Below are 27,542 nucleotides of genomic sequence, written 5' to 3'. Positions count from 1 at the left end.
TATAGAGATGTAACCAATAAAATTGCAGCTTTTCCATAAAAGCTGCAAGCTGATTGGCTACACATTTCTTAAAACTAGAATTCTCGTGGATACAAGCCTTAAGGCACATTTAAAACAAAAAAATATCCAAATTCTGATTGGTCGAATTTGAATCTTCAATGCACAGTCCGCTACGACCGCGAGATACGCATGTCTAAAGACTTTGAATTTCGTGGGCATCGCGACGAAGATGGCCGATCTCGAACGAGTCTTGCCGAACTGCGTGCCGAGGGCGCACTATGGCGGCCGTGGCAAAATATTCGCCGTCTGCGTGAAACAGAGAGAGAGAGAGAGAGAGAGAGAAAGAGAAAGAGAAAGAGAAAGAGAAAGAGAGAGAGAGAGACAGAGAGAGAGAGAGAGTGATCCCGTAGCCGCGAGCCGCGAGTCGCGATCGGTATTCGGCGTGATTCGGCGCGGTCGCCAGTCCGTAAGACACCGTCTCCGGGAGCCGCGGAAAGGGAAAGACGGAACCGGGTCGTCGCGACGATATTAACGATACGAATTCGTCCGCGTTTCCGCGACAACAGCGGCCCCGATGCGGGTCGCGCGCGCTCGTCTCAGGGCAAATGATGACTTCGATGTTGCCCAGCTTTAACCCGCCTATCGTCAAGCGGCTGCTGGGCTGGAAGAAGGCCGAGAGCGAGGACAAATGGAGCGAGAAGGCCGTTAAGAGCCTGGTGAAGAAGCTGAAGAAATCGGCAGGCCTCGAGGAGCTCGAGAAGGCCATCACTACGCAAAGTTGCAACACCAAGTGCATCACTATACCAAGGTATGTGCCTACGCATAAATACACACACCTGACGAATCTCTATGAAATCGTAATCCGGTACGCGTGTATGTATGTACATATGTATATATATATATATGTGTGTGTGTGTGTGCGTGTTGGTTTGTGTGTTGGTTTGTGCTCGCGCGCGACAGCATGGCGCGACATTTTGTGCATTTCTCGAGAGAAAAGTGTACATACGAGGGGCCTAAAATCTAAAAGAGAGAAAAAGAGAGACAGCGAGAGAAGAAAGCTCGTGCGCGCGCGCGCCGTCCGTGTGTGCGTGCATCGCCCCGCATCTGTATACAGATGCACGTTCATCGTGCGTATGACGTTCCTCTTTCACCGTCGCGCCGAGAGCCGAGAGACGGCACTTGTCCGTTCTTATTAGAGAGAGATCTCGCCGTAACCTGTGCGAGCCAGGAATTCACATACATATATATATATATATATATACATATATATATATTATATATATATGTATATATATATATATATTCACGCGTTTGCTATTGAGATGATAAGCGGCTCGCCTGTCACTTGCTCGCCGCGAGAGGCGAGAGTACGTGACGCGCACGTGAGAGGAGTGTATGCGTCTCTTACATATATGTGTATATATATATATATATATATATTCCTTCCCTATATGTATCGCGGTTACAATGGGACAGATGCGCGTGAGACAACGTCACGTTTAGAACCTGGTGTCGGGGCGATAACGCGGGCACAGGTAAACACTACCGCTTGTAGACACGTGTAGAGAGTACAGAGCACGCGGATAAAGGAGATTTATGAGTTCTGTTCTCGTGAGTACACGGAAAGATACGGAGAATACAAATTCGGGAACGTTTTCAATCTACTCGGAGATTTCCAATTAATTTCCATAAATTTACCATTCATAAATGGAGCACAAATTCTAATTTTACTTTTAATTTCGATGTTGTATTCCGTAAAATACATTCAATTTGCCCTCTATTCATAATAATAATAATAATAATAATAATAATTTGTTCATTGTGTAAAAGACAATATTTCACAATAGTGCGTTTACAATAGATCTAGCACACTGATAAAATGTTCAATCTCAATAACAATAGCAATAATAATTTAATAACAATTTAATATAATGATAAAATATGCATGTTTTATATTTTATACATTTAAGAAGATATGTCATGAAAAAATTTAAGAAATTGAAATCTTACATCAATATGTCAATACGATCATTGTGTATATATGTACGTGCTTGCTGATAATCTCGATAAGGATTCGTTCTATTCAATTCGATAAAGAATCGTTCCAAGCAAGAAGCGACGATGACGCAAATGCGAGATCTCCTTAGTTCGTATTCAAAGGAACTCCAAATGCGTTCGTTGCTGCGTAAGCGGAAGAGCATTTATCAATCGCGAAATGTATAATCGCGTAGACGAGAATCGCGAAGTATAACACGAGGTATGTTTTCTTTTCCTCGTTCTCTGAAAATATTTTCGTAAAGTTGGAATAATAACGCGCGCCGAGTAATCTTAATTCACGATGAATAACTTTTAACGAACTCGATTGGATTTGCGCTCTTTCCCAGGATTCGATTAATATTATCCTTCATTAGTGCATTTGATTAGAAAACTCCAAAAACTACTGAAAAGCCGATAGATATTAAATTTTTGTTTTAATTTGGTTTTTTTCCAAATAATTTCTTATTTAAATGTATAAAATAATTATTATAAGTAATGATATTTTTTACTAGAAATTCTCTAGCTATTGAAAAGGCGATAGTTATTAATTTTTTTTTTTTTTTTTTTTTTTTTTTTTCAAATTATTTCTTATTTAAATGTTTAAAATAATTATTATAAGTAATAATTTTTTTTATTAGATATTCTCTGATATATGTTCGTATTTATTTGTCAAGCTTTTCCTACGCGAATGGGGAGAGAGATACTGTCCTGTGAAAGTAAGTGGGCGGTATATTGTTCGGAATGACGGAGCATGTAAATGATCAAGCTCTTCAACGTGCTTTTCCCAGTTCGTTTCACGTCACGGGATAAATAGCAATTAATTCACGTAACAGCCGTTTTAATTCCGCCAGGCCTCGTGTTACAGACGAACGAACATACGTGTGTTTCTTTTTTCTCGCAGCTTTTCGGCAAAAGAAATTATTAATAAAATAGACACATATTAACAAAAAAAAAAAAAAAGAAGAATTATTCACGAAATATTTTGTCACCTAAATCAACAATTAATAACCATCGATATTATCTCACAGTTGTAAAACACTTTTATTATGAATAAAATTTTATATTTAGTAAAAATAATTCTTTTAATAAAAAAAAAAAAAAAAAATGAAAAGTAAGTTTTGACGTAAATAAAATCAATGAAAAGTTTAGTAAATCTAGTTAATATTAATTTGAAATTCTTGGAAAAATAATAATTAAGCTAATAACTGTAACTTTTTTACATCGTGGACATGGATTTTAATTAATTAAAGAGAGTTATGAAACTGCCATATAGAGTAAAACGATGGACAGTTGAAATAAAAAAGATGGGTATCCAGGTGTAAAATGACCTGCAGCTTCTAACTGATCATGGAGTATGAAAAAAGGGAATCGTCACGAACTCAATTATCGAGATAAAGATCTTGATTAGTAGTGAACTTCGTTATTTTTTTACATTTGCGTGAAACAATGCATAAAAAAAAAGACAAGGAGAGATAATCATAATGATAGCGACAAGATATTTGACCGTGATCTTTTATCTCGTGAGGTACATTTCTTTGCAAATTGCGCCTTCTAAATATTCTCTAATAATGCGATTAAGGCTTTTATTAATTTCTAATCGATAAATTACAGAATATATTTTTTTATTTTATACGCGTAAGGGAATTATTTTAAGTTTAAATCAAATAAATATATCGGAGGAATCATATGTGCGTTCCAAAATTAAATGTGGCTTATCGTTTATCTCTGCGGGATATATTGTAAAATATGTCATGCACAGGGAATACAAAAAGCATAATAATACAAAATTAATATTGTATCTCACAGTAGTATTTAATTGTTGCAATTATACTTTGTATTATTTCTGATTACATATGAAATATTCACTGGTATATCCTGAGATTTAACGTTAAATTCATATAATTACGAAACGTGAATAATTACGAGCTTATGCCATTATAATTGTTGCTATTATATTGACGATTATAAAATATAATTTAATTTTCATTTACATTGATATGAAATCTCTATTACAAAAGATATCATTAAAAATTGATTTTGGTTGAAAAAATAATGTACATTTTACAACACATATATCGCTTCTAATCCTATCTAATCAAGATCCGAGGTTGAAAGAGCATCTATTTGAATTGTAATATAATCATTATTATTACAGAGTGCATATATCGCTAATATAAATAGAATTTCCTTGTTCTTCGATTATCTTTATGCGCATTGCATATAAATTACTACAGCAATGACACATCTATTCAAATAATTGTAACTGTGAATACATTAGATTATCGATACATTATGCCTTATTATAAATAAGGCATCTGTTCTGTCATGTCCTTACGTGAGCAAGCGTACAAAATAATTTAGATGTACTTAATTGCAAAAGCCAGAATGCTTGCTTCTTCTTTGATATTTCTAATCCTCGGATACACGAAAAAAAATGTCCTTCGAGAAAATTTATGATTATTTATTTAATACAAAGGCTCATAAAAAATTAAAGATAATAAACGGTGCGATACCAAGATGCGTGAATGAGCCAAATATGTACAATTTAAATTATATTCGAGTTATTTAATACAAAGTCAGTAAAGAATACAGTAAATTATTATTTATTTATTTATTTTATGATAGATTATTTATTTATTTTACGATATTTTCAATATCTATATGATCAAGATATTTCATTCTAGCTACTTGTAAGTCTCGATTTATCTTACAAGAGTAAATTTGAATTTACGATACGATTCATTTCTCAACTAGACATTTTTAAGCAATTTTCGTTGGTCGGAGGGTGACGTCCGGAAATTATAATACAGGCGATTATCCAGGCTCGTTTCCCTTGAAGGATCCTATATACATATATCGGAATGATGTATCACGTGGCGCTCCGCTCGCGCGCCGCGTATATATACCGTATATCTATACAGCCGAAGCCATTATACGGGAATCGATTGCGGCGTGCGTACCGTATGACAACTTTATTAATAGTAGTAGTCCTGCCCTGCCGTGTGGCGCGATGACGAGCCTCTCCTCGACCAAGGATATCCGGTAGCGGGAGAGGGGAAGCCGCGAGAAAGGCGCGAGTAGAGTATCCTTCTCGCCGAGGGCCGAGTCGCGCGGGAACGCGCGAGCGGAACGCGCGCGTTTTCGTCTGTCAGTTTCGGGCCGAGGATTTCGATCGCGAAGGACGAACGTGCGCGAAAAAGATTCGACGTACGAGAAAGAGAGAGAGAGGAAAAAAACAGATCCTCTCGCCCGCGAGGATCTTACGTGACATGTGACACGTGACACATCTTCGATGACGTCCCGTGAAAATGTTACGCTCGCGTAGATCGAAACGGGACGAGGGAGAGAAGAAGTGAAGTGTCAAATGAGGCGATCGAGTGATTTCGCAGCAATTTGCTCGCAGCCAACGGCGAGGTGTCATATGCACGTGCGTGAGTTGAAGTTTTATACGTTATTAGGTGTTAAGGGGATCCAAAAGTCTTCTATATTATCGACCAAAATTTAACCTAACATGACAATATATTTGCTTAATATAAAGTTTTGCAATTTATACACACAAAATAAGATAGGTTTCTGCTAGGAATTGCATGAAGGAATATTTGTCAACTTTTAAAAATGACGTCTGACGTGAGTTTGTGTTTCAATCTCTCGCACACTCCAAGATGCACGAGAGGAATTTTTTACAGATTTTGAAAATCTTTTTTACTAGGCTTCTAAAGCCATTTCCAAAAGTTTACTAATATTCTGCTATGTTATTCCAAACGCGGACGCTATATCTCTTGCACGAACATATCGTACAACTTTTTATATTAAATAAATATTGTTACGACGTAACTGTCATCTTTTAATTTTTTATCATTTTTATATGAATTTATTAGTCTCCCCCCCCCCGTGTTGTTTTTATAAGTACTTTAATTGTGGAGAAGGATTTATCAATCCTTGTAGCCAAAAGAGAGATTTTCAAAATCTGTAATTCGCGTTTTGTCGGTAATTTTGGATCCCCTTAAAGAGAGGCGAATTCTTCGAGTGCCAAGTCGAATCTATTAGGGCCGCAACGGTCTCGAGTTTGTAGATAAAATTCTTCTGTTTTCTTTGCGCGATTATTATATAGTTACTTTGTAACCATGTATTTGCGCGTCTATCGATCGCGCTCTTATTATGTTTTTTTTTCTTTTGCACGGTGTAAAAATATATATATACGTAACAGTGTATTTATTTCCTGTGGGAAAATTTTACGTTTTTTTTTTTTTTTTTTTTTACAACACTGGGTCATACAATGAGTTTAATAAAATAAACAATAAAATAATAGATAATAAATATGGAAATAATAAATATCTATTACTAGAGTACGTTTTGGTGAAACGTTGAGATAGCTTCAGGAGATAGGATTATAGTCTGTAGTCTATAGGAAGAAATGACTAACCACAGTTGGCTTATTTAGACTCTTGATGCAACTCGCAGAGACTTATTATTATTGTTAGAACCGCTATAAGCAATTTTCATTCTTTCGATCATTAACTCTTAACATATTTTTTCTCATACATTTTGCCAATCTCTTCATTACATCACATCAAGAAATGTTACTAAATCTCAGATTTCAATATATTCTCATCGATGTTTTTTTTCTCAAGACTTTGATCCTCAATTAATATCTGTCATTTCAAAAACCGTATACATTTCTTTTTTCATTATTTATATTTAATATCATGATTCGTGAAAACAATTTCAGTATAAAGTAGAAACGATTGATCGCGTTTGTGTTTTCAGGATAAATAGAAATAGATAGAAGGGCATTGAATCTCTTGTTATCTATGTGATTGATATGCGACGGCGCGAATTTAAAGCGGCACCAATTATTCGATACCCGCGACAATAGGATGGGGATCCATAAGGAAATGGAATTTCGTGTGCGATTGCATTGTGTGCGCGTATGTGATGTGTATTATACGCACGTTCTACCTTTCTAATGGGTCTCGTCCCATCGGACATACGTCCGGCGCGGCGCGGCGCTGACATGGGGCACGTGCGAGCGGAGCGCGCGTGCAGATAATGCGCCAAGTGCGTCAGCACGTCCCACGGATTTCGATATATTTGACTACCTGCACGTTGCAACAGCCTACGACACCGGCAGGTATTCTTCTCGGTTCAAACGTGCATGCTGCATTTCATCCTTGTTGCACTTTGCGAATTTATACACTCCATATTGATGCATAACGAGACGGAGCAATTGTTTGCATCTCTATTATAACACGTTGACCGCGTGAATTTTTAAGGGGATCCAAAATTACCGACAGAACACGAATTATAGATAAATCCTTCCCCACAATTAAATTACTTATAAAAACAACACGCGGAGGCTAATAATTTCATAGAAAAATGATAAAAAATTAAAAGATGACAGTTACGTCGTAACAATATTTATGTAATATAAAAAGTTGTACGGTATGTTCGTGCAAGAGATATAGCGTCCGCGTTTGGAATAATATAACAGAATATTAGTAATATTTTGAAAGTGACTTTAGAAGCCTAGTAAAAAAGATTTTCAAAATCTGTAAAAAATTCTTCTCGTGCATCTTGGAGTGTGCGAGAGATTGAAACACAAACTCACGTCAGACGTCATTTTTAAAAGTTGACAAATATTCCTTCATGCAATTCCTAGCAGAAACCTATCTTATTTTGTGTGTATAAATTGCAAAACTTATATTAATTAAATAAATTGTCACGTTAGGTTAAATTTTGGTTGATAATATAAAACAGCTTTTGGATCCCCTTAAGAGAGATAAAAAAGTCTCAAGTACACAGAAAAAAGTAAGTGTCAAATCAAAACTTATATAGGTACTCATATGAACGGGTTCATTGTTTCATATATACGCAACAATTTATAATCTCCTTGGAAGAATTTTTTAAAAATCTTAAATTTCAACAATATTATAATTTTATTTCAATACTACCATTGTCATTTCAAGAATAAAATAATTATTTTAACTGTAAAGAAATTATAATCTTAGATTTGAACATGTGTTATTTTCTATCCAACATTTTTTCCTCTACATTCAAGAAAATTATTCTTAAATAATAAGAATATATTTTTCTTGCTTGAACTATATAAAACGTCTTTATCCAAGCAAATTTTCTTTTGTTTAACGCGATATAATCTCATTTCAAGATTTCCATTTTGAAACTAAAGATATTGTCAAAGTAAGGATCCTTTTTTTCTGTGTATACACATATATGAATTAATAAGGATTAAAATAATTATATAAGTATTATAATGTAATATATATTATATAAATATAATTATATATTTATATAATATAATTACATAATATAAAATGCAAAATTATCTGAAGCGTAATTAACATTCTTTTAAATATTTCTAAGATGGCTTTAAGAAGATTGTGAAAATAAATCCTTCAATTGAAATAGAAATTAAAATATACTAAAGATTTTAAATTAAAATACAATATTAGATACTTATGTAATCTTTTAGAAATATATGTGTATTTTTTTAACATCATATCTTCTATAAAAATTATGTCTTGTTTTTTCGTTTTTTTTCTCATTTTCTTGTTGCCTCCAGTAAAAATTATGGAATTTTTTTAAAAATTTGATCTCAATTTCCCCAGAGTGTAAAACTGTACGTCAAATGAGATTCACGTATGTTATGTACTTGTGAGCACGCGCTTCTCTCGCAAAATCAACAAATGCAGCAGAGCACCGCAAATGTTTCGCTATCTCGAGGAAATTAAACTTTGTTCTACTTTCCGAATATGTTATGCACGTTATATTGTCTACTTAATAACACGCGTTATACACATATGCGAAATGCGCACAACGTCGATGTGCAGAGCATTATCGTATTTATTGTGTTCTCGTGTATGTACTTAGTGCATGAATGACGCGCAGGAGACGCTACGTTAATTTAATACCCGTTAGAAGGTAAATTAAGTCTTCTCCTCGCCCTGTCTCATATCCACGACATTATCCCCGAGATACGTCTCTAAATCGATTTCGATGTAATTGATAAAATTTCTTTTCTTTGAGCAATTTTAAAGTTTCTGATAAAAATATGTGTGATAAGCTCTCCTTAAACTTAAATTAAATTGGTAAAATGGCAATTATATAAGAGCAAATAATCTTCAATACATTTAATTAAATTATTAACATAGTCATTTAATGAAACGTTTGCGCATATATTTCATTTTATGATTTTGTCATATTTCCGTTAGATTTAAATACATTCTTGAGTTTTCTTATATAATTCATTAAATGACTATGTTAATAATTTAATTAAATGTATTGAAGATTATTTGTTCCTATACATTGTCATTTTACCAATTTAGTTTTTGATAAAGTTTCTGAAATAAGATCCACGTTGTATTTCTACACAGAAAAAAAGTAAGTGTCAAATCAAAATTTATTTATTCATATGAACGTGTTCATTGTTTCATATATACGCAACAATTTATAATAATCTTTTTACAAGAATTTAAAAATCTTAAATTTCAACGATGTTATAATCTTATTTCAATACTACAATTGTCGTTTCAAGAATAAAATAATTAATTTAACTCTGAGAAAATTATAATCCTCGATTTGAACATGTGTTATTTTCTATCCAACATTTTTTCCTCTCTATTCAAGCAAATTAATTCTTAAATAACAAGAATATATTTTTTTCGGTTGAACTATATAAAATGTTTTCGTGCAAGCAAATTTTTTTGTTTAACGCGATATAATCTCAAGATTTCAAGATTTCCATTTTGAAACTAAAGATATTGTCAAAGTAAGAATATTCTTTTTTCTCTGTGTACATACAATCAATTAATAAAACATTCAAATCTGTTTAATTGTTCATTGTATATTATTTGAGTGTCGTAAACTTAAAAAAATAGAAATAAAATACCGTATTAAACATATTATACTATTAGTAATTGTATGTAAAATTTATAGTCCGTCAGCATTATAGTTTTGTTTCACAGAAAAAAAAGTAAGTGTCAAATCAAAACTTATATACTCATATGAACGCGTTCATTGTTTCATATATACGCAACAATTTATAATAATCTTTTTACAAGAATTTAAAAATCTTAAATTTCAACGACGTTATAATCTTATTTCGATACTACAATTGTCATTTTAAGAATAAAATAATGATTTTAAATTTAAGAAAATTATAATCCTCGATTTGAACATGTGTTAGTTCCTATCCAACATTTTTTCCTCTCCATTCAAAAAAATTAATTTTTAAATAACAAGAATATATTTTTTTTCGGTTGAATCATATAAAATGTCTTAATTCAAGCAAATTTTTGTGTTTAACGCGATATAATCTCATTTTAAGATTTCTATTTTGAAACTAAAGATATTGTCAAAGTAAGAATTTCGTGCCACAAAATTGCGCGAAAAAGCATGGATTGTAAAATACATTTGTAAAAGACATCTTTTTTTTATTGTAGCTCTCATCTATTCTTGGATACGGTTCGAGATGAAATTATAGACATTTCTTAAGGTAGTATTTTCAAATTTTAGCATACTAGATATGGCTGTCTGATTCTCTCGCGTTGACATTGAACACGATTTTCACATTATCCGAATAAAACTTGGAATATCCGGTCGCTTGCATCCAATGCTGAAAGCACGCGTCGAAAATATCGATCTATATATCAGCGTCGGATGTCAAAGATGAATGAGAGATTCTGCGATGCATTCTTCAATTATATACAGTAAACGTTACTTCGACTAACAATAAATCCGCAAAAGTGGGACGCATGGAATTTCACGTTATTTAAATTTTTTCTTTATTTATAATTTATGTATAATAATTGACGAATTTACCTCTTCAATATTAAAATATTAAAATTTATTCAATATTAAAGTTTCATCCAGTCCAGCGTGTGGCTTAAAAAGAAATTAAAAAAAATATTATTGACGTACATTTCATATGTCGCAAAAAAATCTCGCAATTGAATTGGCTAATCGAGAAAGAAAAAGTGCACCTTGATTTATCTCTCGATTATATGTGTCAATGCTAAACTTTTTCTTTTATTTGACGCAAAAAGAGAAGTCGGCGAGAGACTAGGTAGAGCCGTTCGTTTGACTATTCTCGCATCTGTCGCAAAGTGAAATCTTATAGAAATAAATTGAAACATCTCCCTCCTTCCCCGACCTCTTCTTCAGACACTTTGCAAGTCGTCGTAGTGAGCCAAGTTTCAATCGACGGCGGATTTATCCGGTTTGTCACCCGAGCGGCTCTTCTTGCTCGTCTTAGATTCGCGACTCTTACTCGCTCTTATGGCATATAATTCCGTCTTTTACGTCACGACGACGCAGAAGCGATTTACGCGGACAATACAGAACGGGATACTCTATTGTCTTTCATTGTATCCGCACGTCACGTTTGTCACTTACATTTTTGAACACGTGTACAAACAATTTAACGAGGGAAGTATTAATATTTCTTAAATATATTTATTTTTTTTATAAGCAAAACTATCCAATATAACAAATCAATTTTCCCTAATATTAAATATGCATTTAGACATACAAAAATTAAATATATATATTTTTTAAATATCAGTTTAAATGTGTGTAAAAAATAGTTAAATTTTTAACGAATCGTTTTACAGCGTTAAAATTCGATTCGCTTAGTTTCTACGATACTCGAGGCTGGTCGATTGACGCAAGACAATTGACGCGAATAATAATTCGCGGGGAAAATTAATGGCACACCGATTTCGTCGAGTATATGGCATTTCGCCTGGTAGGAAGAGAAGGGTGTGATTTACAAAGGAGAGATAGAAATTACGTAAAGATCGTATCCTATTGTGCACAGTTGGTCGCGGTCGTGCTGTAATAACGGTATAAAACGCCCGCCACGTACGTAATAGCATTAGTGATTGTTAATGCATTATCCGTGTTAAAAGTTTATTTCGCACTTCGTTCACACTATGACTGATTATCACGATTAGTCTCACGTTCGTTTAATTTCAGTGAAAGGAATCGAGCACGCAGATAAATCGAATCGAACTGTCGGAACAAAAAAGAAATTGAATTTTAGAGATGAAATATTTTGCGGAAGAAAATAAAGGAATATAATTTCATTTTATTTCTTACATGGATTATATTTGGTATTATTTTTTGACAGAAAACAATTTTACTTACGCACTATATTGTGTAAACTTGTTCGCAAAAATTAAGCATATATTTTAAAAGTTTCATAATACTTTGCAATATGATAAAAAAGTAAGAAAGAAAAAAGAAGAAAAAGTACAATATAAAATAAACTTTATTTACATGTTATTAGATTTGTAAATGTAAAAAATTTATTTGCATGTGTTAGAAGGATATATGTATATACACATACACAAAAAAAAGAAAGAATATTCTTACTTTGACAATATCTTTAGTTTCAAAATGAAAATCTTGAAATGAGATTATATTGCGTTAAATAAAGAAAATTTGCTTGAATTAAGACATTTTATATAATTCAACCGAAAAACGCGTTTTTTCTATGAAAGAAAGGTATAATGCTGACGGACTATAAATTTTACGTACAATTACTAATAGTATAATATGTTTAATACGGTATTTTATTTCTATTTTTTTAAGATTACGACACTCAAATAACATACAATGAACAATTAAACAGATTTGAATGTTTTATTAATTGATTGTATGTACACAGAAAAAAATAATATTCTTACTTTGACAATATCTTTAGTTTCAAAATGAAAATCTTAAAATGAGATTATATTGCGTTAAATAAAGAAAATTTGCTTGAATTAAGACATTTTATATAATTCAACCGAAAAAAATATATTCTTGTTATTTAAAAATTAATTTTCTTGAATAGAGAGGAAAAAATGTTGGATAGAAAATAACACATGTCCAAATTTAAGATTATAATTTTCTTAAATTTAAAATCATTATTTTATTCTTGAAGCGACAATTGTAGTATTGAAATAAGATTATAATATTGTTGAAATTGAAGATTTTTAAATTCTTCCAAGAAGATTATAAATTGTTGCATATATGTGAAACAATAAACGCGTTTATATGAGTATACAAGTTTTGATTTGACACTTACTTTTTTCCGTGTATACAGAAAATATATCTTAAAATAATACATGTTTAGAACTTTTTAAAACTCTTTATTACAACGTCTCTTTCTTTTTATCTCTTTTAATTTCTTGAATACAAAATAATTGATTTCATGATATATGTATATGGCTTGAAGGTAAAAAGACAAATGTCCTATATCTGAACTACACGACATTTCCTTCCTTCTATTCGCGTGCCACAGAACGTTACATTGGTTGTTTTAAACTCAAGGTTGCATCGGTATATAGCCGTTTATTAAACGTAATGTCGGCAAACAATGCGCGGAAAAAAACCATGAACAAAGTTAAAAATGTTTTGCGTTACATCCTGACGGTAGAAATGAGTCTCTTTGAATTCGAGATAATGAATACGCCGAATTTTATTACGCATTGTAAATACAATAGTGTACTTTTTATTTTTTTCGTTTAATTACATATCGTAACGATAAATGAACGTTAACAATGAATCTCTGGAAATTGGAGGAAGAGGCGGACTGATCTGTTTTGCGTTTCAATTTTTCGGTATCTTTTGCATTCTCGATATTTTTTTTATTACCTATATAAAATTCGCGCACATCGAAAGTTATTTGGGAATTGAAAAGCAATACGGACGATTTTTATTAACGACAAAAAACGTTTTTCCTCGAACATTTTCCATTTGTAACTGTTCGCTATAATAGTTTCGGCCGATGGCGGAAAATAAATGAAAGAAATACAAAAACAAAACTTTTTCATTAGTCCCTCTTTGCAATATATATATACATGGTGTCCGGTAATAATCGCTCCACCTCTCTAGGACTGATAGAGCAAGTCAAACTGAACATAAAAGTCCTCTACCATTTTGCGATTTGCGCAATAATTATTAAAATATTAATTAAAAACGCTCAGCGTGTGAGCGCACGCTGTATATAGCACTCAGCATATGCTGAGCGTTTTTAATTAATATTTTAATTATTGCGAAAATCGCAAAATGATAGAGGACTTTTATGTTCAGTTTGACCTGCTCTATCTGCCCTTGAGCTATGGGGCGGTGGCGACCGGACACCCTGTATATATTATATATATATGTATGTATAATTGAGGCGCGTGTCAATATTTCATCGTGTGAAAGAAGCTATCTTTTTTCGGATGAATGCAACGGTTCGATTATATTCCGAGATATCGCTTTAATGAAGATACATACAGGTGTATCTTGTAGAATTCTGAGAAAGCGGGAAATAAAATTTTATTTATCGAGAATGGAATATATTAGACTATTATCAGGTTGTTGAAATAATAATTCCTCTACTTTGTTTGTTCTTTATTTCATTCAATTTTATTTAACAATAAAACGCTTGATACAGACAATTTAATAATAAATCTTGACGGTATTTTTAGTTATATTCACCATGAGAATGTGCATTTTAAAAATTTAAAAGTAACACTCAAGTAATTGATGTTTTCATGAATATGTAATCGTCACTTACAATTTCTAATAAAGCGTGAAAAGTACAAGAAACCGAGAAATTTACAGGAAAGTAGATATCGATTGAAATGACAATTGTAGTATGGAAATAAGATAATAATATTGTTGAAATTTAAGATTTTTAAATTCTTCCAAGATGATTATAAATTGTTGTGTATATATATGAAACAATGAACGCGTTTATATGAGTATATAAATTTTGATTTGACACTTATTTTTTTCTATGAAAGAAAGGTATGCCAACGGACTATAAATTTTACGTACAGTTACTAATAGTATAATATGTTTAATACGGTATTTTATTTTTATTTTTTTAAGTTTACGACACTCAAATAACATACAATGAACAATTAAACATATTTGAATGTTTTGTTAATTGATTGTATATACACAGAAAAAAGAATATTCTTACTTTGACAATATCTTTAGTTTCGAAATGGAAATCTTGAAATGAGATTATATCGCGTTAAACAAAGAAAATTTGCTTGGATGAAAACGTTTTATATAGTTCAAGCAAGAAAAATATATTCTTATTATATAAGAATAATTTTCTTGAATCGGGAGGAAAAAATGTTGGATAGAAAATAACACATGTTCAAATCGAGGATTATAATTTTTTAAAAATTAAAATAATTATTTTATTCTTGAAATTTTTTAAAAATTAAAATAATTATTTTATTCTTGAAACGACAATTATAGTATGGAAATTAGATTATAATATTGTTGAAATTGAAGATTTTTAAATTCTTCCAAGATGATTATAAATTGTTGCATATATATGAAACAATGAGAGAGAACATTGAAAAAAAAAGTAAGTGTCAAATCAAAATTTATATATTCATATGAACGCGTTCATATGAGTATATAAATTTTGATTTGACACTTTTTTTTATGTAGTACGATATAATACTAATTATAAGCGAGACGAGATAATAATTGTAGATTTAAATTGTCGGGCATTTTTTCGATCGGAAAACTCTCTTTACATGGCGTTTATAATGCGTAATAGAGAATAGAGACTATCGCACAGCCAGTAGCAACGGACCGATAAGAGAAGCAGAGGAAGAAAGAGGTCTTAGAAAAAAAGACTGAATCGATAAGACAAGCCACGTAACGTAATCGGCCCCGATAAGTTATATCTCCTCGAGGTCGCGAAGCGAGGAATTATACTATTTCGTTAGTTACAAGGGGAATATGCAAAACGTCTTTGTCAATTTTCATATTAAATATCGTTTTTAGCTCTGCCTTTTCGAAACGGTAGACAAATCGAGCGGATAAAAGTAAAGTTACGGATAATTTCTAAATGTCCATTACGTGTCTATGAAAATAAATGAAAATAAGAGGTGAAATAAAAATATCCAAATGGCTTTAATTTATATATTAAAATAGATGGATTTATTTCGGACGATCTCCGGTTATATGTTTGCGTGCAAAACTCATTCGGTAGCGACCTTTCGATCTCGTTATACGCGAAATATACGTGTATTTGGCGAACTTTTCTCTTGTGTTAACTGATGAGCTTCCGAAAAGCGGGATGAAAATAATCAAAGAGCGACGATAGTCTCCCATTTCATTCCACAGATCTGCTCGCGCGATCAATGTGCGAATGCGCCAAGTACATGTTGATAATTTTGTAATCGTTGCGGCGATGATGACCGAGAGTCTTGAGCGACCTGATAATTGATTCTTCAAATTTTCACGAGGCCGAGAAAATCGTTTTGCTATTTTTTGCTTTGCGTGAAAACGATCGAGCGAATGAAACTATCTTGATATATCTATTTACAATTTGTACGATCGCTAAATCGGTTTATCGCGTGTGCGGATAATGTAAGCTTGCATTTTTTATTTAATGGAAATTCATCATCATCTATTTATTTATTTATGAAAAACGAAAATCCATTATATAAAAGAGAAAAAAAAAAGAAAGACTGGTATATTAAAATATAGCACAGGAACATAAAAAGAAAATACAAATAAATGTAAAAAATAAAAGTAAATTAAATAACTTAAATACAAGTACAAATAAAAATTAGCAGCAATAAAATTAGTATCACGATTCTCGTGCATGATAACGAGCTTTGACAAGAGAAAAGCCTCTTGTATATTTTATTGTATGATAAAAATAGTAAGTGTGTATGCGAAAGAATACAAAAAATAAATATATAGAATTATATAAAAATACTTGGAAAGAAAGATTGATCGGTAATGATTGTGATTAAACTGATTAGTTGCAACGCGAAACTTGATGGTGAAGAAATTGTGATGCCAAACGACGCGCAATTACATCATCGAATGGATAGTTTAATACTAAGAATTCTTTTTATTCACCAATTCTTTTTATCTTTCTTAACCTTTAATTGCTTTTATCGCGTCACTCCATCTCTGTTGTTTCTTTCAGCCTTTTATTCGCCTGATATATCTTAACAAATAAAATATAGCTATGGAATGAAAAATTTTCGTCTTTGCTCTCTCGCAATATTTTTTTCCTTGTTCATAATTGTTAGAGTTTTTTTTTAATTGTCTTTCATATCTATATTTAATCTTAATTTTTATCTATATTTAAAAACTGGAAATTATACATATACATATACATATATGCGTAAACATGAGATGATCTTGTAAATATACATGTAATTTACATTTTCTAAATACGAGATTTAGAGAGAAAAATCAACTCTTTAATTACATTAATAGCCGCGATTATTATTTATCTTATCTCATGGACTATAATAAAATCTATATAGTCTATCTTGGCTTTATTATTTAGAATTAAAGAGAGCTAATTTTATTTATTTATTTATAATAGAATCCTCATGGAAGGTATCTCGCGTTTTGTTCTACGATCTTTTGTTTTACGATTAGACAGATAAGATATTGATAAAGAGAGACTGTCATATAAATCTCTCCCTAAATTATTATATAAGAAAGTGCAGTGTCATGCGGGGACGATAATTGAGAGTGTAACGCGAAATGAATGAGCGGCAAAGGGAGAGAGAGAGAAAGATGCGACAGGGAACGAACGATCGAGAGGTGACGCACACATAGACACACATATAGAAAACGAGATGAGCTCAAGGCTGTCGTGTATTATGCATCGACGGAAATGTTACACATCTAATGTTATCATAAATTTCATAAGCGCAATCTCAGCTGTGTTTTTTTACTTCTAGTGATCTTGGGGAGAGAAAACCGGATATATACAGAAAATTTCTCAACTCGTGTGATTATTTGGAATATAATTTCACTTTTTTTCATACACATGACACAAGCTGGAAATTATATATAGGGTAAACTCGGGTAAGATGGCCGTAGTTTTTTAAAATAAAAAGCAAAAAACATACTTTTATTTTTGTTATTTTTTAATAGTGTTTGACATATTATATCTTCACTGAAGCTTAGATTGCGTAATATTATTGAAATTAAAAGGCAAATATTTAATAGAAATTTTATATTATCAAAATAGTACAACATAAGCATTAGCCATCTTACCCAACTTTTAAGGAAAAGATGACCATAATGTTTATAGAAAAATAGTGAAAACGAAAAAAAAAATTATAGGTTGTATAACAATTTATCTTTATAATATGTCTAACGTCGATTACGATAGCTTAACTGTAATTTATTCGACGTTAAAACAGTTTTTAGGGGACAAATGAAAAACTTTGCAGATAATCAAAAGTAAAAATGTGATGTAAGACTCACAATATCGTTATTTCGAACAATGCATGCACATAAATTACTGTAAATATCGATTATCTTTGATAATGACCATAAAAGCGCATCATGTTACGATTATTAAAAAAATTACAGCCTGTGGCCATCATAGTTTATTCTAACTATGAAAAAAACAAATATTACGATTAGCGAAAATTGAGATTCGATTAGAGGTGAAACGATCCCATAGAAAAAAAAAATAAGTGTTAAATAAAAATTTATATACTCACATGAAGGTGTTTGTTGATACGCAACAATTTATAATCTTCTTAGAAGAAATTGAAAATGTTAAATTTTAACAATATTATATAGTTTTATTTCAATAATATAATTGTCATGTCAAGAATAAAATAATTATTTTAACTCTGAGAAAATTATAATCCTCGATTTGAACATGTGTTATTTTCTATCCAACATTTTTTCCTCTCCATTCAAGAAAATTATTCTTAAATACACAATAACAAGAATATATATTTTTCTTGGTTAAACTATATAAAATGTCTTTATTCAAATAAATTTTCTTTGTTTAAGGAAGTACAATCTTCATTTCAAGATTTCCATTTCGAAACTAAGGATATTCTCAAAATAAGAATTTTCTTTTCTTCTGCCGTATATTTTCATTCTTGTCGAACTGAAAATATTTATACAAAGATATCTCGTTAGGAATATTATCGATATTTCTTCTATCTTTATTCTCGATAATCCAGGCAATAACGGAATAAAAGAACACGTGTAGTTTGGCGCCAGCGAGTAATTCGCGATCCGGAAGTAACAATTTTTGCAGCGTTATCCCCCGAGGCCCCATAATGAAGTCGCAAGCGCGTTAAAGCTGTAATTACGTGAACGTAATTATGACGCAGCGCGATAGTCTCTCTTTCCGGAGAAAAGTTGCGTTGCTCCTTAGTTGTTGGAATTTCGCAAACAGAATGAGTGCAAGAATTAAATACCGTTTAATTCCACACGGTGGTGCGGAAGAGAATATCAACGATTATCCGTTCCACAAATATGTATACGGTCTTCATCCAGCTTGTCATTAATTTTATATGGCTTAAAAGATCTCGGAATCTCTTGCTCTATGATTCGCATAATAATAGTTTATTCTATTTTTATTAAATTCATTTAATTTTTGAATAAGTTAAAATATACCTTTCAAGTCTCTTATCAATAGGGAGTTTGCATGATTTTGAAAACCAATTGCACTTTATAATTTATATATAGTTTTAAATGTAATTATTTTTTTCATAATTTCTTAATGCAAATTAAGCGAGAAAATCAATAATAAAAATTACATTATTTGAAATTGTCGAATACGATCCGGAAACGACCTAATTTTCTTATAAATAAATTTATAATAATATATATTTAAATTACATATATGTATAAAAAAAATGTATTTTTTTTTTAATGCAAACTCCCTATTAAATCTGTCAAATGTTCTCTCTCTCTCTCTCTTTTTTTTTTTTTTTTTACGTTCTTACAGACGCTAGAAGAAGGACATACGCGTCCTCGTCTGAATGCACGACATTTCCTTTCTTGTCACACGAATTACAGAACACGAATAAGAACATTGATTATTGTGTGGTTGTAAGGCATTGATGTATTCGACGTACACCAGAATCGACTCGTACGTCCGCCGGATAATATTGACAAGCTGAATAGACTATTACAGTCGACTATGTGGTATATATACACGTCGTCTGTTTTGTCTGCGCGCTTTACAGCAGCGAAATATGCTGTACGTAATCTCGCGAAATTTCTCGGCCCTACCGACGGAAAGGCTTTACGCAGCGAATTCCAGCAGGATTCTTTTTCTTCGCAGACACTTCCGGTGTGTAGTTGCACGACATGACGAAATAGAAAGAGAGCCGGATTTTAGCACACACCCACACACCGAAAAATTTATCTCTCAAGCTTGAAGATTTACATCATTTAATAAAACGTGAATTATATACGGGGTGAGGAAAAAGTATGGAAACCCTGAAAAATCTCGGAGAATATAAGTTTTACAGTAAAATGTTTCCAACAAAAGTTGTATGGTTTCAAATTATAAATTTTTCGATTATATTAATATATTAATACTTTTTAGCACGTAATAATAATCATAAAGAAAATACATGGTGATTTCTTTTAAAAAAAATCGAAAGATTAATATTTTACGAGATATTTCGTACTTGATGTCAAAATATTGGAACGTTCAAGCTTCATAACTCGAAAAGTACTTAATCAAAAAATATTAAACTATAGTATCTTGGAAAGCTCTCGAGGTAAACTACAAGAATGTACAATCAAAAATAGAGTGTCCCATTTAAGAAATTAATTCAAGGTCAAACCAATGGCATCATCTTATAGCCCTTTCGAGACCATACAACTTTTGTTGGAAACATTTTTCTGTAAAACTTAATATTTTCCGAAATTTTTCAGGGTTTCCATACTTTTTCCTCACCCTGTATAAATTTGTTAAGAAAATTTAAGAATTTATATTTCATGTTTACTGATGTTTTGAAGTAAGAAGATCACTTTCAAAAAAAATCACATGTAACACGTGATTTGATTTTTGGAGTCCGAATATTTTGTCCTCGCCTTGTTTTGACAAAGTTTTTTCAAAAATTGCAGAAGTAATATATGTGACTTTCATCTGTAAATTGTTTACAGGCCTAGCCCGGGCGGTGTCGGCGACAACGGCGTTCAAGGTGTTCGCGGCAAGGGTCTCCCACACGTGATTTACTGTCGACTCTGGCGTTGGCCGGACTTGCAATCGCACCACGAACTGAGGGCGATCGAGCACTGCGAGTACGCCTTCACCCAGAAACGCGACGAGGTCTGCGTGAACCCTTATCATTATCAACGAATACAAACGCCAGGTGTGTAAAGACAGATATATATATATATATATATATATATATAAAAACATGTAGTATACGGGGGAGAGAGAGAGTCAGATATTTAAAGACAAATAGAAGCAATATATAATAAGAGATATAAGGTGGAATGGAGGCACAAATTGTCAAATATTTGAGGAAGAAAATTATAGATAGGTATATGTATGATGATGAGATGAGAGCTCTGGTAAAGATAAGGCGCGGAAATTTGGAAGAATATAATTAATATTGATTAGGTGATGAGAGTAAAGTTTGTAAATTTTGTAACATACGATGGGATAATATAGAACATTATGTGAACGGAATGTGTAGAGGCGAAGGAATTGTTCAAAGAATTAGCTGAAGATAATGACGATAGAATAGCAAGCGTATTTAGTGATGAATTGGATGGGAAGAAAAATAAAATATTAAAAAAGGTATGGAAAGAGAGAAGGACGGTGACACGGAGATTGTGAGTGAGACTGTGATTACTCTATGAATGAGATTAAATTAGATTATTTATTTATTTATTATATATAGCTATCTAATTATTTAATTATTTATTGTTTGGACAGAGGTAGGAGGTATGTGATGTTTGTTTGTAAATAAATGTAAGTATGGATGGATGAATGAGTAAGAATGTCTTTTGTAAATCAAGTCCCCTTTCTGGCTTCTATGCTTGAAGAGTAAATAAATGTATATATACAGAAAAAAAGTAAGTGTCAAATCAAAATTTATATACTCAAATGAACGCGTTCATTGTTTCCTATATACGCAACAATTTATAATCTTCTTGGAAGAATTTAAAAATCTTCAATTTCAACAATATTATAATCTTATTTCAATACTACAATTGTCGTTTCAAGAATAAAATAATTATTTTAACTCTGAGAAAATTATAATCCTCGATTTGAACATGTGTTATTTTCTATCCAACATTTTTTCCTCTCCATTCAAGAAAATTATTCTTAAATAACAAGAATATATTTTTCTCGGTTGAACTATATAAAATGTCTTCATCCAAGCAAATTTACTTTGTTTAACGCGATATAATCTCATTTCAAGATTTACATTTTGAAACTAAAGATATTGTCAAAGAAAGGATTTTTTTTTCGTGTATGTATACATATATACATACATATATTTATATATAGAAAGTTTCATCATGTATCATAGTAAACATTGCTCTCTTATACTCTAACATTTAATCTTTTTGTTACACGTCCGATAAATTTAGTCGCGCGAGAAACAATGTTATTACTAACAGGGTGTCTATTTTCTGGAAAAAACTTGGAATTCTCATCTTTTGTATCTAGAAAAATCATAAAATTCTCATGAGATTTTATTGGGTCTCAGACGGAATTTTTTAAACAATTCTCTCGGTAATTTCGCTATAATATTAATATTATAAAAAATCAGCGCGCCAAATAAATTACGGGTTTAAAATATCCTGTAAATATATATTATAAATGTATTATAAATATAGATCAATCTCTATTTACATATTCAGTATCTTAATAAAATTGAATGTGCGGTACATATTTTTTATCGTAATTTTTAATAATAAAAAATGAAAACGTTATGCGAATGAAAAATGTTTATCTTGCAAAAGCCATTTAGTTTTTTCAAAATTCATTTTTAAATCTATAGCGCTTGAAATTCAGTAACTATGTTTTTCTTTCGCATAAGTAAAACACATGAGAAACGCATAAAAAAATGTTGCACCAAAAAATCGTTCAAATATTTTCTTTATCTGTAATTTTGAAGGAAAATATCTGAAAAATCAGAGAATTTTTTTTACGATTTAAGTGGACACCCTGTATACTTATATTTATACCGAAGGTGAAATTTATACACTGATTTGTCTTTGTAAGAGATAAGTGACGATTATCGCTATATTACTCGGCTTGCTTGAATAATATCCTTTCTTTGTCTCTTTCTTTCTCTTCCCTCTCTCTCTCTCTCTCTTTCTATTTCCGTTCCTCTTTCCCTAGAAAGGGCTGTTAATCGGCCGTTACAATCATAAGCATAGCGAGGTTGGTAGAATCGCGTGACTTTATCGTGGTGCACGAAACTTTGCAGTTTTGCCGGCCATTCTCGTGCCGCGGCACAATCTAGGCAGCGACGAGAACACCGTCCTCTACAACACCTCCCTCGAGGAGCTGAGCGTCAGCGTGCCGGAGAACACGAGCTTCCACGCGACGTTAAATCATCAGCATAATCAACAGCAGAGCATACCGCAGTCCCCGCAACAGCAACAGCAACCAAATAATCCGTACCAAGGAATGCAGGTGAGTAGCTGGAGGAATTGTTTTTCTACGAATTAAATGTCAGACATTCGCGGTCCGAAGAGAATGATCTCTACTATAAATTCTGATAAATGACAATGTCACTGTGAATTATTTATGTTCACAGAGTATGCAGGCGACGAGTCCGGCGAGTGTCGGAAGTCTGGGAAGCGTGCAGGGTTCGCCCCATCCCGCCCCGGGTTCCATGGATCCACCGGCAGATACACCGCCGCCGGGCTATATCAGCGAAGATGGTGATAATATGGACCACAACGATAACATGTCTCTGTCACGCCTGTCGCCCAGTCCCGTGGACGCGCAGCCGGTTATGTATTGTGAGCCCGCGTTTTGGTGAGTGCCAGGGATGATTAATGAACAGCATTGCGTATCGCACCTTTCTTCGGACACAGAAACGGCGAAAGAATAACACCCTGCTATAAAATACGCGGGACAATATTAATGATAAAGATAAAAAAAAAAAAAAAAAAAAAAAAAACAAAGAGGATTCTTTTATAAATTGGATTGATATCGATTCAAGATAATTGCGGATAAGGTAAGAAAATATCAAGGAAGAGGAAATGGAAATTCATTTCCATTCATCATTTTTTTTTCTTTTTTCTTCCTAGTCTTCTTTCACGCCACATTTGCTGCTCATAATACTTCCTTCTTACCGTTCTTCCGTCAGGTGTTCAATTAGTTACTACGAGCTGAATACGAGAGTGGGCGAAACGTTTCATGCGTCGCAGCCGAGTATAACGGTGGACGGCTTCACCGACCCGAGCAACTCGGAGCGCTTCTGCCTCGGCTTGTTATCCAATGTGAATCGTAACACGGTGGTCGAGCAGACCAGGCGACACATCGGTAAAGGCGTCAGGCTCTACTACATCGGCGGCGAGGTGTTCGCCGAATGTTTATCCGATTCGAGTATCTTTGTGCAGAGTCCAAATTGCAATCAACGTTACGGCTGGCATCCGGCCACCGTTTGCAAAATACCACCAGGTAAATGAAGAAATCTTACTTTCGACTCGTGTGCTGGTTTTTTTTTTTTTTTATAGATATACTCCTTCTAAGGTACACACATTTTTTCCTTATTTTCTTTATTGTTGAAGATAATTTTTTTATAATTGTATCGAGTCTTTTTCGGTTTTGTTATCTATGTATTCTACTTTATTAAAAGATGGCTGAAAATTAATGAATCAAAAAATGCCTCTATTTTCTTTTCGTCATCTCCAAGTATATTTTTCAATCCCTCTTGGATGCAAATTAAAAATCAAATTTCTTTATAATATCCTGGTGTTCCAACGAAAATAACCGTATAAAGCAGTAATAATTACTCTTTATTTATTTGCCAGATTGTTCTCGGAACAACATTTAAATTTATTTTATCTATTCGCTCCCAGGATGTAATTTGAAGATCTTCAACAACCAGGAATTCGCGGCGTTGCTATCGCAGTCGGTGTCACAGGGCTTCGAGGCAGTGTACCAGCTGACGCGTATGTGCACGATCCGGATGAGCTTCGTGAAGGGCTGGGGTGCGGAATATCGCCGGCAGACGGTTACCTCGACCCCTTGTTGGATCGAGTTGCATTTAAACGGGCCGCTCCAGTGGCTCGATAGGGTACTCACGCAGATGGGCTCGCCTCGTTTACCCTGCTCCTCGATGTCCTAAGTCTTTGCATCCTCCTCATTTGTTTGGTTGTTTGTGATGGAAGAACACGTGAGAATATCATCTTTTGTGCGCTGTCGTCGTCGCCTTCGTCGATCGACTTGTCCCTTTGTCATGTACAAGTTTAAAATACGTGAAAATTTAATTTGTTCAGATTTCCTCGAACAAACACTGCACAGTGACGCATACGAGAAGAAAAAAAGGCATATACGATCTTGCCTATTCGAAGAAGCTAGCAGTTAGCAATTGGAAAAAAAGAAACGTTCGGGCACAACGATACCAAGTTTTCCGCGTCGTAGCGGTGGCTTTCTCTCAAATGTCGTGCAATTGAGTAACAACGGGGCGACCACGGCGTAAACGCGCAAATAAAAGATTGAAGAAATTGAAAAGCGACGATTCGTTTGCGCGCGACAGTATAAATATCATAGTAAATATATTGAAGCTTGTGTTTTACCACACGTAACAGACGTGCGCATATACACACACAGACACAGACACACACACACACATACCCACACACATACACGGTTTGTTGTGATCGAAAAGAGAGGAAATACGGAGACGTGAGGACGCGAAGAGACGCGGATCTTTGCCTCGACTCACTTATATCGCGCGCATGTGCACCGCAATTGGCGTACAAGATATATCCAGGGTGATCATAATCCGAGTTTAGTCGATTCGTATATAAGTAATAAAAAAAAAAAAAAACGAGAGTGATATTTATATATATAAATATATGTATATATGTACCGCGCTAATACAGAGCTCAGTCTTTTACATATTTTTATTGCTTATTAAAGCAGACACAACTATTACAGTCGTTGTATTACAGTATACGTCAGATCTTTACGAGATATAATATACATTAATATATTATGTATGTGCGATGTGTGTGTGTGTGTGTGTGTGGGTGTGGGTGTATGTCAAAATTTCACTAGCTCGTGCCAGTGACGTCTACTTGAATATTTTATAATATATTCAAATGTACACCCAAGTCATACGCGCGCGCGCGCACACACACACACACACACATACGCGCACACACGCAACACACACACACACACCATACACACATGTATATATATGTCTCATTTCATATTTGTTATGGAAGATCACGATAGTATATACCGGTAAGAATGGTTAAAATTCGTAGCGTTATCGCATAAGATTTTCCAGTGGCAACGTAACATATGTGTGTTTATAAATTTGACATATATATATCAATGATATATATTTTTTCTAGTGAATTACAAATGTATTCTATACGATTCAATCTCGAATGTATATTTAAAATGCGATTGGTTATGAAATTTTAGCACATTAAGTACATTCATTCGATTGTTATGTATGTTTTCTTTAATGACGAACGTAAACGTTTTAAAAAAAAATGCAAGATTTATATGCATGAAGAAACTTTTAATATATATTATTTAATATATTTAATTTATGTTGTATTTTTTTATATATATATATATATATATATATATATATACTCTCTTTTACATTTCTTTTCTGGACTCGAGAAATAAATTTTGCTTTCTTTAACGATAAAGGTAATTGTGTATCTAAATTGTTGAAAATACAGTAGGACTTCTCTAAGTTGGCCATCCATCTTTGTTATTTCTAACTGTACTCTTTCTACATGTATTTTTGTCAACATTAATATTGTGCGTCTTTATATTATAATAAGCAAAATCCATGACACGCATAGCCTCATTTAATTACATGCTTAAAATACAAGCGATTGGGCAGTTTTGTACATGATAGAAGTATCTTATAACTTTTTTTTCAGGAATTTTTGCTCAGCCCAGTCTCATGCTATGTTCATATCAAGTTATGAGAGTTCTACTGTACTGTATAAATTTGTCTTCTTATATTCTTTTTATCACTTCCAACAAAGTGAAATATTCGCAACATCTCTCATGTAAAGCTTATCCTTACATTGGTTTTATTATTGTGAACAAAAATCTACCATTTATGTATTTGTTTTAGATATTCTTATATTGAAAGATTTTCAATTCTCTTATATTGTAGTTGTCGATAGAACCTTCTATAAATTATCCTCACAGATACAGATATTTCGCCTTTTAAGATATAAATATTTTTGGGATAAAAGCTCGAGTTTTCAAATCTTCTTTTACGTCTGTCTTCTCATACTCCTATTGATGGATTCCCAGTGTTTCAAAAAAAAAAAAAAAATAAAGCACAGCTTCAGGAAGAAAAAAGGAAAATCTACGAAAGGAATTGACGACTAAATCAGCTAAACACAACCATGAAATTCTGTGTCATCCTGTGAAAAAATTCTGGAGGTGCTCTTGAAAATATGAAACCTATCAAAGAAACTGGAGTATGGAATGGCGAGTTGTTATATTTCAACAAATGGAACAAGAACCAAAAAAAGGCTAGGATAAT

At 32.7% G+C, this 27,542-nt stretch overlaps 1 protein-coding gene across 2 annotated transcripts; it reads left to right on the top strand.

Moving 5' to 3' along the window:
* Positions 1 to 401: 401 nt before the first annotated feature.
* Smox (Smad on X) lies at positions 402 to 27,333 on the top strand. Of its 2 annotated transcripts, XM_072895635.1 has the most exons (7): positions 402 to 808; positions 20,971 to 21,179; positions 23,259 to 23,467; positions 23,592 to 23,815; positions 24,150 to 24,463; positions 24,865 to 25,181; positions 25,285 to 27,333. In XM_072895635.1, exons 1-6 carry the CDS (start codon positions 606 to 608, stop codon positions 25,131 to 25,133), a joined length of 1,428 nt encoding a protein of 475 aa, XP_072751736.1. In that variant the 5' UTR covers positions 402 to 605; the 3' UTR covers positions 25,134 to 25,181; positions 25,285 to 27,333. The 2 variants fall into 2 exon arrangements, with proteins under 2 accessions (XP_072751736.1, XP_072751735.1); XM_072895634.1 differs by having other exon boundaries at positions 403 to 808; positions 24,865 to 27,333.
* The last annotated feature ends 209 nt before the right edge of the window (positions 27,334 to 27,542 follow it).

This window comes from Anoplolepis gracilipes, chromosome 7 (assembly GCF_047496725.1).
Source record: "Anoplolepis gracilipes chromosome 7, ASM4749672v1, whole genome shotgun sequence".
NCBI lineage: Eukaryota > Metazoa > Arthropoda > Insecta > Hymenoptera > Formicidae > Anoplolepis > Anoplolepis gracilipes.
This window is presented reverse-complemented; position numbering and strand designations above follow the sequence as displayed.

Bases quoted from the DNA above. Each gene is read 5' to 3' on its own strand.
- Smox (XM_072895635.1), top strand. From the start codon at position 606: ATGATGACTTCGATGTTGCCCAGCTTTAACCCGCCTATCGTCAAGCGG. The intron at 809-20,970 runs GTATGTGCCTAC...AATTGTTTACAG, and splicing joins AAGTGCATCACTATACCAAG to GCCTAGCCCGGGCGGTGTCG. The intron at 23,468-23,591 runs GTGAGTAGCTGG...TTATGTTCACAG, and splicing joins ATCCGTACCAAGGAATGCAG to AGTATGCAGGCGACGAGTCC.